The sequence below is a fragment of the Podarcis muralis genome, chromosome Z, assembly GCF_964188315.1.
Source record: "Podarcis muralis chromosome Z, rPodMur119.hap1.1, whole genome shotgun sequence".
Taxonomy (NCBI): Eukaryota; Metazoa; Chordata; class Lepidosauria; order Squamata; family Lacertidae; genus Podarcis; species Podarcis muralis.
The window spans coordinates 29571879-29591386 of NC_135673.1; the positions used below are offsets into that span (position 1 = coordinate 29571879).

General features: G+C 39.4%; 1 protein-coding gene across 2 annotated transcripts in view; it reads right to left on the reverse strand.

Moving 5' to 3' along the window:
• RPS6KA6 (ribosomal protein S6 kinase A6) overlaps positions 1-19508 on the reverse strand; it is a 59716-nt gene that overhangs the window by 18821 nt on the left and 21387 nt on the right. For both annotated transcript variants that reach the window (XM_028715941.2, XM_028715942.2), the window contains exons 4-14: positions 17266-17347; positions 16033-16113; positions 15281-15360; positions 13395-13501; positions 12389-12426; positions 7436-7578; positions 6771-6841; positions 5569-5657; positions 2801-2865; positions 637-739; positions 392-516 (exon numbers count right to left, since the gene is read on the reverse strand). In XM_028715941.2, coding sequence (XP_028571774.2) covers positions 392-516; positions 637-739; positions 2801-2865; positions 5569-5657; positions 6771-6841; positions 7436-7578; positions 12389-12426; positions 13395-13501; positions 15281-15360; positions 16033-16113; positions 17266-17347 — 984 coding nt within the window. The remainder of the gene's footprint in view (positions 1-391; positions 517-636; positions 740-2800; positions 2866-5568; positions 5658-6770; positions 6842-7435; positions 7579-12388; positions 12427-13394; positions 13502-15280; positions 15361-16032; positions 16114-17265; positions 17348-19508) is intronic.

A 19508-nucleotide genomic window follows, 5' to 3' on the forward strand; every position in this document is an offset into this window, starting at 1 on the left:
AGACCGACAAGTTTCATCCTCTATGTTTATTTGTGAACCTGCTACAACAAGGGTGGGCAACCAGATCCAGTTGGCAGACTGGATTCTAAAATCCCTCCACCTTCCCTGTGGGCCAACTTCTCATACGATGCTACATATGAGGTTCGGTGCAATACAAATGGGTGTGGCTTGGATAAAACTGCCTCGCGGGCCAATTAGATCTGTGAGACAGAGGTCTTCCACGGCTGTGCTGGAGGATTAATATTCAGAAAATAGAAAATATGCATCTTGTATAAGCAATATTTGCTTAATAAGCAATTACTGCAAATCTTATGACTACACCACTGTAAGTAGCTATTTCAATAGTTATATGTGTATACAGGACCCAGGGTGAGAAAATGAAACCTTTTACCTGTACTATTGGCAATATGTTGTTGAGAGGGGAGATTTTGTGGTCTTCTATGGCCGTAGTTGCGACAAAGCTAAAGCCTTTGAAGAGCTGGTGTGCATTAGCACTAGGTGGAACTCCTGGAGAATCTAATGATTAAATTTACAATACGTTAGACAGCCCATAATACATTTTTTCTGCTGCAGTTATGGATTCTTATTTCACTTTTTGAAAAATAAAGACAATTTACATTTGTTTTACCGTATTACCTTTTGGTGTTTTTGCTGTGAATTCTGGATCAAAACAAAATGTGTCTTCTGGCCTCCCGGAAGCAGGTTTAAATGGAGGCAGAATCTCTCTCCTGTATAGTTTCTGAAAATGGAATTGCAATATATTATTTCCTCATGAAGGCAAACACATCACATGCAAAATTAAAGCATCAAAATGTAAAGTAGGTATCTCTCTTTAAGTTGGGTTCACCTGATTCTCTAGTGTGAATCTGAAGAACTTCCAAAAGGCTACAAAAAACAATTCTCTGCATGCTTGAGTGGGGAAAAAAGACAAGAAAAATATCTTTCTCCCGACTCACTTCTTGCACATAATGGCTGAACTTGCACATTAACGCTAAGCCATGGCTTAACAGTACATGCATGAGTTGTAGTGAGCCCCAGTGAAACATTGGTTTTCTACTCTCACTTCTTCTCTTCCTGTAAACTTGGAAAAAGGACTTCCACAGAGAATGGTTTTATTCTAATAAGATATAAGACTATGAAGATCTTAAGATGGAGACAGGAAATGTAATGATATTGAATTGTTAATAAGATCAAAAATATTCAGTACGGCAAGTATATTTTGGACATTCCACTGACTGTTGGCATCCATCAGCAAATGTTTGGTAAGCAAATAAAATTGATTAGATCAAAGTTTGATCTAATGGTAAATGAAAGCAAGCCAGAGACAAATGAAATGAAAAGTGGAATCAAAGATGATACAGAGACTTTGGAGAAGAATATGGGTAAAGGATTGGCAGAACCAGAGGGTGAAATGGTAGAGTTGGAGGGAACAGATAGTGAAATAGAAAAGCCCTTAACAAGGGTGTTTGGAGGAAAGAAACAGCCAAATGGTGGAGTTCGATTCTGCAGGAATGGAATGAAGTCATGGATGGAGAGAGATGGGATCTGTAATCAACAGAGCTGAGAAAAAAATGCTCTCTCAGTGTACAATTTTGAGTGAACTCAGAAGAAAAAGCTATCAAACCTCTGGCCCTTTTCTTGGAAATGTTTTTTAGATAAGGATGCAAAACCACATCAAACCCAACAGGAAATTGGAACTGAAGACACTGAACTGGGTATGAATTAATGGTTACATAACAAAAAAAGAACTATGTAATAGTATCTCAATATAACAACAGAGAGACTTATGTGGACAATGACAGAATTTTTATTGTTATTGTTAAATATGGAGGCATGATCGTTGATATGTTTGATCAAAGAAAAGCCATTGCTGTCTTTTATTAATAATAACAATTAGATAAAAATTAGAGTATGAAATGGGAAAATGAACAAATTTTAGACATTTAGGACTGAAGGTTGGAAATGGCCGCTTACCTGGTGCCAGGGTGGGTGGCAGTTGTGGTGTGTCGCAGCTGCCCCTCTACTCCCCATGGGACAAGACGCCACATCATAGTGGCTAATTGTTTGGGGATCCACAGGAGAGCACGTCATTCTCCAAATTGCCAAATCAAGGGCATGCTTTAGGCTGAGATTGGGCAGTGACCAGAGTGGATGTCTTCACTCTGGTCTGACACCTGAATATTTAGACTGGTTGTGCCTGAGTTCAGGACCACTATGGTTTAATAATTGCTGTATCTGGAGCCAGGAAGGAATTTTCCTGCAAACAGATTGGGCCCTATTGGAGGTTTTGTCTTCCTCATAGCAAAAAGGCATTGAGTTGAGATGAAGTGGTGCATCACCTCTACCTCAATCAGGTGTGATCTAAGAATATCCCATTAACAGGGAATAAATGGGTCTCTGTCCAGTTTAAAAGGCTATAGATTGTTTAATTAGCCAAAGGCCTGTGAGAAGAGGAGTGTTTTTGCCTGGTGCCTAAAGATACAGAAGAAAGGCTCCTCAAGCATTCCACAACTGGGGAGTTCCCACAGAAAACACTCACTTTCCTGGAGGAGATACATGAAGAAGGACCTCAGATGATGACTGTAGGGTCTGGGTTGGTTCATATGTGATTTCATCTCAGTCTCCCTTAATGGTTTTTTTCTTCTTTTCTTTTTAGAAAATAGGTTTTCTAAATAGATGCTAGAAGTACACAATGTTTGGCTGCTTGAACAATTTGATATATCCCACATTTATTTATTTTTTTGAAAGGCAACATTACAAAAATGGAGTGTTAAATTTCACCCTTCTTTTATGTACTCACATTCCAATCAATGGTTGAAAAGAAAGGATGTCTCTTGATTTCTTCAACCCCATCAGGACCAGCTCCTGTCATTTCAGGAAATGAAAGGTACTAAATCAAACAGCGTAAAAAAAAATATTGTGGGGCATCCAAAGAGGCTTTGACGTTTAGTTTCTCAAATAGCACCTCTCTACCTTACCTAAAATATATTGGAATATCGTTTCAAAACTAAGGGTTTTGAGTGATAGTTTTGAAGAGCAGACTGTTGTCTCTTAACACAATTTAGCTGACATGCCTCAAACCTTGGGCACTTTTTGAATCCCAGCCTATATTTAGTAACAAGATTTAAGAAAAAGTCTGAGGATATGGAACACATCTACTTATAGCATTTGAAGTGAAATAAAAATTCCAGGATTGACCACATGCAGTTTTTTCACCTTCAGGTGTACCATTGAAAATGCCCAGGACATTCTATACAAGATCTCAAAGTAGCTGTTTTACTACAAAGGAATTTCAGAAATAGACTGGAAAGAGAAGCTGCTGAATTGCAAATCATTATCAAACTTAAAAACCATGGAGACACCTGGCCTGAATAAAGACATTGGATTCTTATCTCACTATACATGACAAAGCCATTTTTCACCTTCTCACCCCTTGCTTTTTCCTGTAAGACCTACTGCAGTCGTTAATAGTCGTCAACAGGCTCATCACAGCTATCTGCCAATCACCCATCCCCACCCTCCTCTGAGTAATACCCCTCCCCACCTTCTCACTATATAGAAGGATCTGGCAACTTCTGTTTCAGTGTATCTGAAGAAGTGTGCATGCACACGAAAGCTCATACCAAGAACTAACTTAGTTGGTCTTTAAGGTGCTACTGGAAGGAATTTTTTTTGTCATGAAAATGAAAAAAGAAACAACATTGTTTATATCAGGTACTGTACCCACACATACATCACTACCCAAAACAAACAAGCCCCTGTCACAGTTATTATCCGACTACTATAATTTTATCTTTGGGAACACAGTATTTTATTAGTTCACAACAGAATACACCCCAAAGGAGCTGCATAAACTACATCAATATAAGGAACCGCTATCCCTCTGTAAGTTATTGCAGACCAACTCCCTTCAGCCAGAGTGTGCAAGTTCAATGGTCAAAGATGAGGAGTTTTAGTTCAGCAACATCTCCGGGGCTACAGGTTCACCACCCAAACTACATTATTTTGAATGATGGCTCATTTTGATGAAGCATGATTCATTATAACTTGAACACAAAGAGTATGATTCATTATAACTTGAACACAAGCAGAAATTACAGTCAGGCTGTATTAGAAGACAGAAAAGAAGGGATGTGAGGCCACCATCTGTCCTGTCATCTGGCAGCAGTCATTACATCAGGCTGCAGCAGAGAAAGAACAAGAAGAAATGCGGAGGACACACCATTGACTCCACTGAAAGACCAGCAATGCTACTTAAGTTTTCCACTCAAATAGGTCATTAGAACAACTTGAACTCAATTTGCTTATTTCCTCCTTTTTCCAAATTTATTTTCCAGGAGAAATAGTATAACCTTTGCATAAGCCAGGACAGACTATAAATGCAAAGCTAGTGAGACAATTGAATAGCAACTTAATATTTAACACTCAAGGAAATGCTTGGTTTGAAAGCATCTTTAAGACGTATCCCTCTGTGGTTTTGCTAAGATTCAACAGAATGAATCTTTGATAAACAACTAAATAAGCAGGCCTTAGTTGCTTACAATATAGGCCAGTGATGGCGAATCATTTAGAGACCGAGTGCCCAAACGGCAACCCAAAACCCACTTATTTATCACAGAGTGCCAACATGGCAATTTAACCTGAATACTGAGGTTTTAGTTTAGAAGGGGAGGTTGGTGCATCCACGTGGAGAGAGAATGGAGCAAAACAGTGGTACCTCAGTTTTCGAACAGCTTAGTTCTCGAACTGCTTGGAACCCAAACACTTCAAACCCGGAAATTAAGTGTTCTGGTTTTCAAACTCTTTTCGGAAGTGGAACATGCTCTGTTCGGAGTATAACTTCTATTTTGAGTGCCACACTTCCATTTTCAGAGTGAGGGAAGGCAGGCTGGGTGGCAAGTGAGCAGGCACCTGCCGCCCTCTAGTGCTGGGTCCCTCTGCCGCCGCAGCCGCCGCTCCTCAGCCGTGCTTCTCAGCTGAGCTGCCAAAACCTGCTTCTACTTGGGTGCAAGCAGGAGTGGAGGCAGGGATTTCTCAGAAGTGGAGTGGAGGTTTCACGCTCCTCAGCTGAGCTGCCCGATCCCATTCCTACTTGCGAGCAAGCAGGAGCTGGATCGGGCAGCTCAGCTGGGGAACGTGAAGCCTCCACTCCACTTCTGACTCCGTTCCCATTGGCCCTGGCCGGAGGGTGTGTGAAGCCTCAACCTCGAAGCAGCAGGAGGAAGGTGAATGCTTGGAACTCTTGGTGGCCCACCAACGCAGCAGCGCACTTTTGAGAATGTGCATTGCGCTGTGTCCTCCCCACCCACAGCGGAGGTTCCCCAAGGGAAAACACGCGCCCTGGAGATTGTGGCTACGTTTTGCGCGCGCGCACACACACACACCCCATCTGAGGTGCTTCTACTTGGACACAAGTTGAGCTGAGAACTCGACACGCTGCCCTTGCTTTCTCCCCTTGCCTTCTGTGCTGGGGCGACAGCGCGCGTGCCCACAGAGAGGGCTCTGAGTGACCCCTCTGGCACGCATGCCATAGGTTCACCATCATTAATCTAGGTGATACAAACTTACCTAACCTATTTGAAGGATTCCTTTTAAACAACATCCGGAGAAGACTTTGAGCTTCAGTACTAAGAAACTGTGGCATGCCTAGTTTTGCTCTAGAAAAAGAGAGAATTCATGTTCAAAGTATACTAATTAAATAAAACAAAGACTATGATCTGTGCAATACACTTCAATGCAACAAAGAAGTATGCAGTTCAATTCAATTACCCTAAAAGAGCACATTTAAAAGGGGTTTAACAATTCATGTCATCCACTTTCTATATTGCATCTTACACAGAATTGTATATTCTTGTTCATCTATTCCAGATAAACAAACAATTTTCTGGGAATACAATACTCCATTATGCTTTCATGAGCTGACTATTTAATCAGAGTTCTTTGCAAAGCTTTTCTCCCCATTCCGTAGTCCAAAATCATTGAGCAAGTCACCAGAACAGATGATCATTCCCTATGTAGAATCAAGTCCCAAAAGCACTCACTGTGGCTGGAGAGGGGCAAGAATCTAGTATACAATTTGGCAAGTAAAAGTGTTCATCACTTTTCCAAGAAATATATCTGATACTATACAATAGCTTTTTAAAAAGGGGGGGTGTGAACTCAGTGATCTTAACCTTTGCACAAAAACCTGTCAGCATCGCCAGAGCAAGTTTCTTGCAACACAAACCAAAAGCTATGGTTTGCAACATTGTGCCTCTGCTGTTGGCAAGCCCCAAACTAACCCAATTCTAAAGATTAAACCCTTTTACTGTAGGTTTAATAAGCAAAGACCCTCTAAAGCAGGGGTAGTCAACCTTTTTATACCTACTGCCCACTAATGCATCTTTCTTGATGGTAAAATTTTCTTCCCACCCACCTTTGCTTGATGGAAGGAGGATTCAGCTTGTGCCGTAGAACCCCCTACCGCCCACCTGGAATCCTGAAACGCCCACTAGTGGGCTGTAGGGACCAGATTGACAACCCCTGCTCTAAAGCATAGAAGACATTAAAATTTAATGAAAATGCCATCTCCAAAATGTAATTTGTTCATTTGTAGAATACATTTTCTAATCATTTAGGTCATAAAGAAAACTGCATTTTTACTCTATATTTTCTTTCATTCAATTTAAAGATTATATGGTATTAGTCAAATATAATTTGTATTATACTTTCTAAGTTGGAAATACTTAGAAATAGAAATATTTTGAGATAGAGAACAGAAAAATACTTACTTGAGTATCATATTCATAGTTTCATTTCGATCTTTACCTTGAAATGGTAGTGTACCAGTAAGCATTTCAAACTGGGAAAGAAACAAGCCCAGATCAAACTTTTAGAAAATCTAATTTTAATTTGGAGGAATTTTGAACTGGGGGTAGGAAAACAGCAAGAAAATAATAAAATAGCTAGACGTGGAATTTATGATATATCTCCCCATGAAGTTTGGAGGGCCATTAGTTAAAATGCAGCTATACTATTGGCAATTGCTAGTTTGTTCAGCCATAGCACATACAGACAACAACAAACAAAATGCCCTTGGCTAAAATTCAGTCCATGAGTTTGTTGTAGTAGTTCATTGCCACAATAAAAAAGCACAAAGGAATATAAGATTCTTCAATCAAATGGTTATGCTAAAATGTATTAAGGTTTTCATTGTCAAAATATTGTGTGGTGAAATGTTTTCAGTTGCCATACTTCAGTTATTCAACACACAAAATAACTACAAATTTCACACAGAAGTTAAGTATATTTTAAAACAAAAACTTTCTTAGATTTTAAGGTGGGCAATATAATGCTATATCAAATATCTTGACAATCACAAAAACATGTGGACAATGGCAACAACACGCAGCATATCTGATTGTCATGTAAAATTAGGTAATGAAATATACAGTACCATAAGAACACCAAATGACCACCAATCAGCACTCTGGTTGTGGCCTCGTCTGTTTACAACTTCAGGAGCCATGTACTCTACAGTACCACAGAAAGAATAGGCTTTCTTTTCTTGATCCACGGATTCTTTGCTGAGGCCGAAGTCTAAAATAGTATTATACAATATTTCACATAAAGAAACTTTGTGCCACAGGGGTTGCAAAACATTACAAGCCTGAACTGTGTATTTTTAGGAGTAAATATACTATCCTATAGCCCATAGGGCAGAAAAAATGGGATGCAAAACAGCTGATCAAGGAACTCTCAAATTAAACAGAAAAATAACTGAAACATTTGCAAACTGCATGATAACACGGTATTCTTTTACTGTGTTATTTCCTGTACTATAATAGCTTCATGTGCTCAGGGTTAATTAATATTATATTATTGGCCTAAAGGCAAAATGATGGAAGATACAAACAAAGTGGTTGCCATACTGTTCCACCAATATATGAGCTTCAAGGACTCATGTGAATATTAATAAGTCACCCTTGGCTTATTATACTTCAAACAAAATTAAATAGTTTTTTTTAAAAGTGGATCTTTAAAAAAAGCACTATGCTGGAAGACTGAACATAATCTGTACATACAATATAACATTTATTTTCAGGTATGCTTTCAGTGCTGCTCAACAGTGAATACAAGGACAGCACAGTTTATTAAATAAGTTGGCCTCCTAACAAGCCATTCTATATACACGCAGGTCCCACTATCTGCCCACTTGTTACCCGCAAATTCACTTATCTGAACACAAGGAATTATGCCCAAATCTTGTTATATACACAGCTGACTCAGAAATCCCAACAGCCAGAGTTTGCTCATTTACTTATTTGCTTGTGCTTTGCTCAGCAGCAGCAGCCATTTGGGGGCAGAAATCATGGACAGAGGGAGGGGAGAGTGAGATCAGACAAATCAGAGAGCAGGAGAAGTTGGACAAATCAGTTTTTCCTTTGTAATTCTTTTGCTGGTTGGTTGCAGCCATTTTAGGAAGAAACCATGGTGGGACGGGGCAGAAAAAGATCATGGATTGTAAATGTTCTCATAGGGAAAAAATGGAAATCATTAGCTCATTGTGTGAATGCTCACCCAACAAATGATTCCCTGGGAACTGTAAGTGGGATCTGCATGTACAAACCTCTTGCCAAATTCTTGCCGTACAATATAACATGAAAATGTTCATCAATGGCAAAACTATTACTGAAAAGTCTCATTTTTATCTAACATTAGGAATTATGGCTGTATTTTTAAAGCCATGTAGAAACATGCCAGTAGCAACTCATATTAACAAAGCTGCTGCTTGGTTTAAAATCAGTTTGCCTCCAGCTGCTGTGATTGAAGTTTCAAGGAAAGAACAGGTTACAAGAATCATGTCCAGCTTTCTGTAAAGCTTTTTCAGACCATTTTTTTTAATCTTTACATGGCTTCCACCAGTGTCCAGAAGAACAGTCTGCAAGTTAATCCAATGTACAAAGGCAAATCCAGCCAAGAAAAAGTAAGGGGAGTGTGTGTGTGTGTGTGTGTGTGTGTGTGTGTGTGCGCGCGCATGCATGTTTAACTGTCATCTGTAATACTATCTCCCTCCCCATCAGGATTTAGTTTAAAGCTGTCCTGATCAGGTTCACAAGACTCTTAGCAAACATATTCTTGCCAACTGCTATGAGGTGCAGCAAATGCCCATTTACAAGTTCACATCATAACCACATTCAAACATAATATCATACAATCATATTATTAAATCAATCAGCCATCTCATTCAATCATAGAATCATTCATAATTATAATAGCATTGCAATACAATTATAATATCACAATTACATAATCATAAACACACAACACCATACAACCACACAATCAGATCAATATCATATAATCATAATATTTTCCAATCACAATATCATAACAATGCCATCACCAAATATCATAGCCCTCACCTCCCCAGCCCACACACCCCACCCCGGCTGGCCAATGCAAAACGAATTTCAAGGAGAGGGAAATTAAGCCTCTCCCATATTACACTGGTCATCAGCAACATGCGTTGGAGGAGCTGGATATACCGTAGGTTAATATCCTTCATTAATGATCATATGATATGATTTGATGATTGTACAATATGATAGTGTGATATTGTGATGGTATGATATTGTTATATTGATTGTATAGTTGTGTGACCATATGATATTATGACTGTATGATTTTGCTATTATGATAGTACAATATCATGATTATATACTATTATATGATATGATTGTTTGATATTATGATTGCAGGGTATTATATTATGATTGTATAATTTGTTTTAGCTCCTTGTGCCCCTTTAGAACAATACATTTCACAACTTAATGTTGTCTTCTACAAAGATTCATTGACTTTGTTAACAATGCCACACCAAAAGCTGAGTAAGCTTGACCAAATAACATGTTTTCTCATTTTTTTTTGCTGTGGCTATGTGAAATACTGCCAAAATTCACTCATAAATGCCTACTTTGCTTTTTTGTCCCTTATAATAAAGCTGAAGAGAATTTAAAGTGTGCTTGCTAACAAGCAATTTTCAACTATATTTTAGCATTTTTCTTTCTATTAAAATTGCAGCCTGCAAAATAATGCAATATTCCCCTCCATGACAGAAAGAACATTCTGTTCTAAATTCCAGTTCCCCTATGACTGCAGAAGCAAGGCAAAGGGACATTCCAGACCTATCCAAAGAACAAGACCCACCAACTGCTATTCAAGAAAGAATGCCAGCAAGTGAAGATCAACCAGGCCCAAACTGGATGTAAAGACATGCTTAGAGACCGGTACTTTGTTCAACTGACCAGAGGTACTGATCTTTCACCTCCCCTTGTTCCTTTTCTCCTAAAGCCATTCTCTTCCTTTTTTTCCCCTCTTATTTTCTTTTTAACTGAGGGTTCAATGACAGGTGGGATTGCCAAAGTATTTCTTCCTGAAACCCTGCTCCCTTTTCAATTTTTTTAGTCCCTCCCACAAGTGTGTAAAGCTGAATCTGCGTAAATAGTACTTCTATAGACATATACAACATTTAAATCCAAGGTGCATTTCTGCACTTATACAACATTCCATCTACATGAGAGAAGTGTACTAGGTCTTCTTCCTGCTTGTCTTTGATGACCTTTTATATACTTTGGAGATACTAGAAGCAAATATTCTGTGTCTGCTATCATTCTGACATAATCCTTCATCTCTCTCATCAAACAACTGTGACACACAGATCCTTATACAAAACTAAGACATTAATACTTTTGAGGCTACAATCCTTTGTGTGCTTACTAGGGGGAAAACACCACTAAACAGAGTCTTACTTCTGAGTACACATGCAGTGGATTATTCTGTAAATTTCAGCAAGATGTCAGAAGGTATCCACCAATGAGTTCTTAAATAACTAAATGGTCAAACGGCTGAGCTTCTATTTGAAATATTTCCACCTGATTTATAAATTTCACCTAAACTCTACAGTTACTATGTTTAACTGCTTGGGGTTTTTGTTATTTTTACTTTATGTGTCTTTTTTTATTAAACCACTGTGAAGAAAAGTGTCTAATACATTTATAAGCTGAATAAATATATATGAGGGCAATCTCAATAGCAAATGAGCTACAACAAATAGAAACCATGCCTGACAAACTGGGCCATCAAACTGGAACATAATATCTGCTTCCATCATAATTTTGGACCAAGAAATGGATCTAACAGCTGACATCCTCTGCAGAAAAGCAGAAGTAGATTAAAAGAATCATGAGGATATTAAATTATACTTTGGGGTTCTAACCCACTCAAAAAAATGCAGACAAGAACTGCTTCCACTTCACTGTTGAAAATCCTTTCAACTAGGATCCAAGGGCACTATTGCAAAAATAGAAGGCATTTCCTTTGGGCAGCTGAGGTCTCAATTTCAGAGACCCCTCTTCTTGATGCAGCCTCCGAGCTCAAATCCCATTCTGTTTCAGTGACTCCTTACAATAATCAGATTATTTCGCAGAAGCAAGGCATTAGTGGTGAAAAATTATATTCAATTCAGAAGCTAAGCCAATAGATTAAAACATATTGTTGCGGAATAAGTGCTTTGGCCCTATATACCCGAATGACCATCTCCACCCCCATCATCCAGCCTGAACAATGAGGTACCACTCAGAGGGCCTTCTAGCAGTTCCCACATTGTGAGAAGGGAACCAGGTAGATTACCTTCTCGGTAGTTGCACCTGCCCTCCCATCAGGTGTTAAAGAGGGGGAATCTACACACATAAAAACACTGTGAAAATGTTTTTTTAAAAAAATGTTTTGAAAAAGGCATTGAATTTTGCATAGCTCACTATTACTATCTAGTGTCACATTTGTATATTGCACTTTACAACACATTTAAAACGTTTTATTTGCAGCTGTGTAGCCGAGTCCAGAGCTAAACAATTATATAACTTTCCGTAGACATCTGAAGGCAGCCCTGTATTGGGAAGCTTGTAATGTTTGATGTTTTGTTGTGTTCTTTTATATTCTTGGGCAGGGTACAAGAATGAATGAATGAATGAATGAATGAATGAATGAATGAAATTCTTCTTCATCTTCTTCTTTTTCCCTGATTTAATTAAAAATCTCCAAGAAGTGCTTAACAGTCAACAGGATGGTGCATGAGAATATGTGAGCTTGCTGGCTAGGACTAGTGGCTAGGACACTGGAGGGAGTCACAACAGCTTACAACCTGGCTAGAAGAAAGTCATTTCTGGTTATATGCACAAGATCCTGGCATACAATAACCTCTAATACTCTAAGTCTAAAATGATTGAAAATGCACAAGAAAAAATGCACATAATAGCTGTGAAAAACTCAATGCAGTATCTCCTGCTACAACTTTTCAAGATACTTATATAAATATTTTTAAAAGGTTATGTTGGTAAGTTCCACCTACCTGTTAACTTGATATGTCCTGCTTCATCAAGCAAAATGCTGAAAATTAAAATCCACATTCACCAATACACATAACAGGAGAATTTATAATACATTTAATTTAGCAAATGAAATAATAAATAAACCAATATTATTTATATACAGGCATTCCCCCCCAAACCTTATGTGGAGGTTATGTTCCCAGACTCCGCACATATATGTGAAAAATGGGGGGCGCTATTGAGAGAGGCTGGGAAACAGCTCTCTCTCAGCAGATCCCATCCATCCCATCAGTCTTCCCCAGGCAGCTATGTACCCTTGGACATGCATGCCCTGCCTGCCTTCAGTGACCAGAAAGTTGAGCTGTGGGTTGGTAGCTGGGTGGCTCCAGGTGCCCAACACTGCTGCTGGACTTCTCGGCACTCTCTCTAGTAGTCTTGGAAGTTGCTGGAGACCGTTTATTTTTTATCTAATTTCTCCCCCACTCCTCGAGAAATAATGTTGCTGCCTATTTGTTGGGCAGCAAGGGAGAGGGCGATCAGAGGGCAGAGGGACTCTCAGATCCTGTCCAATAAACAAAACTGACACAAGCGAGTGAGCGAGGGATGGGCAGGTGGGCAGAGGCATGGAGCACCCCCACCCCACAATGGCTCTGCTGCCGAGGAAGAAGAAAGACAAGGAGGGTGCGTTAGTGGAGGCGGCAAGACAATCAGAGCGGCCGTGCAAGCTGTTTTCCCCCACTCTCCAGGTCTCTCTTTCTCTTTTCGCAGTGCTTTGGCACAATTTCCTGGTTTAAATCATTTATTTATTTCACGGTGATGCGTCTAAACATGGTCGCACGTGAATGGAATGCGCGTAAGTGGGGGGGTGCCTGTATTATATTAACAAATATGCAATACTCTATTTTCAATATATATTAGAATAAAATATCTAAACTTTCATGTGATTCTATATTTTGATTACAAAAAAGGCAAATAAATCTTCGAACAAGAGTACTGTAGTAACGGATAAAATACATTTTACTTTACTTTTCTGGCTTCAGGTCCCTGTACACAATTCCCAAGCTGTGCAGATGATCCAAAGCAAGGGCCAGTTCTGCGAGGTAGAATTTCACATCTTCCTCTGTAAACATAACCTAATAAGAACTATATAGATTTACATTCTGATCTTGTTAAATTTCTGCATATCTAAGATGACTATAAACTCCCGTAAGATCTAAAAAGCTGTGATGCATGTATCCCCCATAATCCAGGATGATGGGAGCTCAGGCTGTATATAGGCCATCAGAAAAGACAAGCTAGAGAGGGCTAGCATAAATCCTGCTAGCTCCCAACGGAACAGATATTCAGATCATTCCTCCTTCTTCCCCTCACCCCTGCTAAAAGATGACTGGGATGGACAGAAGGGAAGTAGAATGATGCTAAACTCCCTAACAGATCATCATGTGCTCTTCTTGCACACCCACTCCCTCCACATGAAATAAAGATCTGAATGCAGTCCAGATACTCCTTGGTATAAAAATGCTGATAACTGATTTCAGAAAACAGCCATTTTATAAAAATATTCTGCAACTTGGAATGAAGTAGGTAGAAATGTAAATGCCAAAGTAGTATATATGAAGTATAAAAATATTTATAGAAGAATATTTATAACAGGTGGAAGAGATTCAAAGCAGAGTCAAGATTTTCATTTTCTCTTGTTCCAAGGAAAAGTAAATACTTAAACACACATTCCCGTTTTAGGAATGAGCAGTTGTAAATGGGAGGCATATTTCTCAGTCCATACTGTATACTGAACGAATTACAGGACAATCCTATGTATACAGGCGTCCCCCCACTTACGCGGGGGTTACATTCTGGGGGCCCCGCACACGTAAGTGAAATTGCGTAAAATGAGGAGCGCCCCACTTTATCAGGGAGGGTGTGTGGGGAGGAGAGAGAGAGACTAACCCCAGAATTTGCCCAGGGCTGCTGCCAAGCCTGTCTCAAGTCCATCTGTGTGCCCGAGGGGAACCAGTGTAAACAGTGCTGGCAGCTGGCCACGGAGAGCAAGGGCCAATAAGAGCACCCAGCAGAACTATCACAAGAATGGGGACGCGGACACGCAGCCGAGTGGCAGGGAGAAGGCATCTCCCGACCCCACATCAATTGAAGGCTGCCTTCCCTTATTCAGTAGAAGCCCAGAGCGACTTCAGGGCAGAAACCTCGAGCAAGGGAAGGTCTGTCTGTCTATTTGTTTGTTTGTTTGTTGGCTATCCACATAAATGTGGTCGTACATTAATGGGATGCACATAAATGGTGGGGTGCCTCTACTTCTCAGAAACATCCCACAGATTGAGTGTGCATAGGATTACAGCCTTCAGCTCATAAAAACCAAAGGAAGTTATTTAGGTCTAGAAGGAAAAAATCTTTTATTGGCACAAATCAAGATGTCACAGAGATGTGGCACGGTTCTGAGTTCTCCAGAATTCAAGATCATGGAACAGAATCCAGAAACTGACCTCATGGTTACTACATCAGCCTTATTTTTGTACTCTTTTGTTTTTCTTCACTCTTGTCACTCCCTACCTTGTGCAACATCTTGCTTGGTGAACAGTCCTGGATAACTCAAAAGCTTGCCACACTTCTGTGACATTTTGTTTGGTCCTGGTGAATGTTCTTCCCAATCACGGGTTCAGGAGCCTTACCCAAAACACACCCATTACTGGAAACTCTGCTCATTTAATTAAATAGGCCCAGCTACTTACAGTTTCCTAAGTTGGTATGTCTTTATGATATATGTACTAATGTATATTCAATATATATCATGCAATGCACAAATGTGGAAGGACAGGGTAAAAATGTAAAATTACAAGATAGTCCATTTTGCCTAATGTAAATATTAATTTTATTTTCAAAATTATAGAAATACGTACCTCTTTGGATAATCTTGTGAACACATCTCCTCCCCTGAGAAAATCCAATATTAAATATAGCTTCCCTTCAGTCTGAAAAGCTGATTTGAATAATCATAAGAATACTTCATCAAAATACTAAATTAATACCCGCATGCTTATCTAGAACTCTAAATATTTTAATACTATTTACAAATTAAAAGTACTCAAGACTTTTTCTACAGCAAAGATCTAATTTTGTATCCAATTTTACAATTAAACCTTTAAAGAAAGCAGACAAAAGCCATGAAAGTTAAATTCATCACATGCTTGCATTCTTATTTGCATAAGTAGAAACCTCAATCTAAATTCAAGTGAACTTTATTGAGACAAATAGGCTTCATGAGGGAGTAGAATTAGCACTACAAGTTGGTCGTGTTGAGGCAGAAATTCCATATTTAGCAATGTGGTCACAGGCTACCAAGATGTCATACATTATCAGTGGTGTGAAGGGTCCTTTTAAAAATAGCTTCTTCTAAAACTACGGCTATTTCCAGATTGTCCAAGAACAATTTTAAGACAGACCAAATAGTGCATTGAAGAGCTCATTCAGTCCAGGGATTGATCAATGTTAGTTTCATGCATGTTCACTATCCGTTTATCATGCGTTCATTCATAATTAAGTTCTATTTTGCTTTCCCATCAGTCAGCAAATTTCCCCAAAAAATCTGTAAGAAAATGCTTATTAGAATTTTCATTTAAATATGAATTTCAATGGACACAAAAATACTCACCATAGTGCAGTTTGACAATAAACGGATGATTTACTTCTACTAATATATCTCTCTCCATCTTTGTACGAACTCTATCTCGAACTGCAAACAGAAATGGCTGTTATCTATATTAAGCAAGCTACCTGAATTAAATCAGCCGCAGAAAACTTTATAAACAATCACAGTTTTGTTAAATGGCTATTTTGACTAAGAATTTGAGGGATAATATATACAACAGGCAGAATTCACCAAGGAGTTTCTGTACACAAACCACTAATGTTTATTCTACAAAATGACTCTCCTTCACTGGAGAAGGTTGGATGGCCATCTGTCAGGGATTCTTTAACTGTGATTCCTGCATTTCAGAGAATTGGACTAGATAACCCTTGGGGTCCGTTCCAACTCTACAATTTATGATTGCACTGGGTCACCAACCAGATTCACACACACTGCAACAAAAAAGTCAAGAGAAATTCACTGCAGTAGTATGATTTACAGGTATAACACGATATATATGGAGAGGCCATATTTTAAAATCCATAAATCACTGCCATATCTGTTTAAACCTTTATTAAGACAAGCCCTAAAAATATGTCATTTAAAGCTAGGGAATAAAGACATGCTTTTGAAGAGAGTGTAGTCTTCAACCTTGTTTTCAGTGTTCAGGATAAATACTGGAACAAATGCCCCTCAACATGTGCAGAGTCCTTTTCACTTAACAGGGATATTCTGTCACTATATTTTACATCAAAATGAGCAACTGCCAGGCAGGATAAGCCCAGGCACTTTTTAGTCAGGATATCAAGCACTAATTTAAGATGAAGGAAACAACTGGTTTAAACAGAAGTCTGCCATCATTAAGCCACACACTTTGAAATAATCAATAAGCAAAACCCATTGAACTATTTCAGATGTATGCCCTTGAGGACTGCAGCCAAACACTTCAGTCCTACAACATATTTACTTAGGATATAAGTACCTTCAATTGAACTTGTAATTAACTTTAGTATAGGAATGATTATTAAACTATAAAACAAGGCATGGTTATAGAAAAATGTATTCACATGGCCCCTAAAGATAAGTAATGAAGGAGTCAGGAAAGCCTCCCTACAGAGAGCATTCCACAAACGGGAGCCACAGCAGATAAGGCACGTTCTCCTGTTGCCACCCTCTGGGCCTCTGGTGTAAGGGGCACATGAAAAAGGGGCTTTAGCCAATGTAGTGTATTTTTTAAAAAAATAAATGCAAGCAAACCTTTTAAAGAAGCTTTCTTCAGAACTTTCATTGCATACAGCTGTCCAGCATCAGGACCAAAAATTTTCCTCACGAGGAAAACCTAACCAGAGAACAGAGATTAAATATTTTACAAATGCTTACGAATTATGCACAATGATTGCTTTTGAAAAGCTAATGTGAACTTGTAATCCCTTAGTGCAGATGTTTTCAAATTTTTTGGGTCCATGGCTCTCTTGTCAAACTACATTATTTCTGCAGCACCGCTGTGGGGCTCAAAAGCCCAGTTATGTCACCCCTTGCCTACAGAGCCAGCAGCCCCTCATCCCTCCATTGTGGAGGGTTCTCTCAGCCTCCTTCTCCTCTCCTTGGCAGTCCTCTGGGCAGCTACAGCTGCCCCCCCCCCACGGTCTCTGAGTTGCCCCCCTGCCCCAAAGTGAGGTGCCTCCTCACACTGCACCAGAGGGGCCTAGGAAGCACCCCCTGGCCAGCCCCAGAGGCACCATTCACCTGAAGAGCTTGTAGTCAGGACTGCTGCAACAGCTGTGCAAGCCTTTGGGAGGCAGAGTTGCAAGAGGGCATCAGAGGAGGGAGGGAAGGAAAGTGGGACAGAGGCCAGTGTTGCCCGCGGCACCCCTGACCATCATTCAAGGCACCTCGGGGTGCCACAGCACATTGGTTGAAAACCACTGCTTTAGGGAAAGGTCTTGTTTCCCAAATCTATAAAGTACTAAACTGAAATGTTGCCACCTCTCACAATTATAAAGGCATGATAGGGAAAAGATTTGGGTGATCTATTAGATTATACCTTATGGAACAGAATCCAGGTAAAAGCCCCTTTTAAATCTGCTCCAGTAAGAACCAGGAAAATGCACTTAAAGGTATGCACTAGTTGTATAATTTTATTATTGAGTAAAATTACTAAAAAAGCATTAGCTATGTATTGGAGAAATTGTAATGTCACACGGTCATTTATCCACCTGCAGTGGCAATACCCCCAAGTCTTTTTGCTTTGGAAAAAAGTAGGCCTTACCACAAAACAAGATACCCACTTTGATCCTAAAACAGCACTTCTATCATACTACTCACAAACTGATCAACAGCTTTCCCAGAAGGATCTTATTACTCACCTGATCAATGCAGCATGGCTTACAATTGCAAGGTATTAGAAGACTGTAAATGCAGACCTATTTTGAGACCTCACACCCCCGGGACTTAACATTAATGGACAAAGTGACAAACCATGTCTAAGAGAGTTGAATAGACAAGAAAACCACTGCTTTTCAATCAACCTGGCACAGTTTTATTACATATGCAACATTGATAGAACATGGTTATAGACATCCTAGGACAAATGACAACTTGCGGAATTATACCTGTTTAAAAACTTAAATGTTATTACATATACATTTGGTGCTTCAGGAGGTGTTTAAGAAGTAAAAATGATAAAATATTTTTAGGGGAGTGATTACTGAAGTACGCACATGGTACATGCTCCAGTGTTGAAGTCAAAATACAAACTTGCTTTCAGGCAAGCAGTAAGTCTGCAGATAAGGAGAATCCCAGGACCACCAAGTGGCCAATATGATAATATGTCAGATTAGAATAATCCTTCCCTTACCTAGCTGACCTGGTTTTTTCTAGTCCCAATTCTACAAACTGAATGCTATAGAAATAAAAACTTAATGCAGGCAACCCCAATTTATGCACGGGTTACGTTCCAAGGCACCACGCATTTAAGTGAAACTGCATATATTTGGTATGAGCTTTCGTGTGCATGCACACTTCTTCAGATACTGAAGAATGCATGCACACGAAAGCTCATACCAAGAACTAACTTAGTTGGTCTTTAAGGTGCTACTGGAAGGAATTTTTTTTGTTTTGACTATGGCAGACCAACACGGCTACCTATCTGTAACCGCATATATTTGAAGCAACATTGAAAAAGCCTGAAAACTTTGTTTTGTCCCCACCCCATTCTGCCCATTTGTGACATTTTCAGGGCACTTCCGGATTCAGCACAATGTGCATGGGCACAATCGTGCACATACTGAACCGCACAAATGGGGGGGTTGCTTTTATATCCACAGCATGAACTAATTAAGAGGCTGTGTACTCATGTAAAATAGAGGCTAACTTGTACCTACTCTTCCATGTGACCTATAAATATTAAACACAAAGGTGAACTATTGTGTTTCTGGGGGAAGAGGAAGGGAACTGACAGAGAACCACATAAAAATACTTGCTTTGAAATATTACTTAGA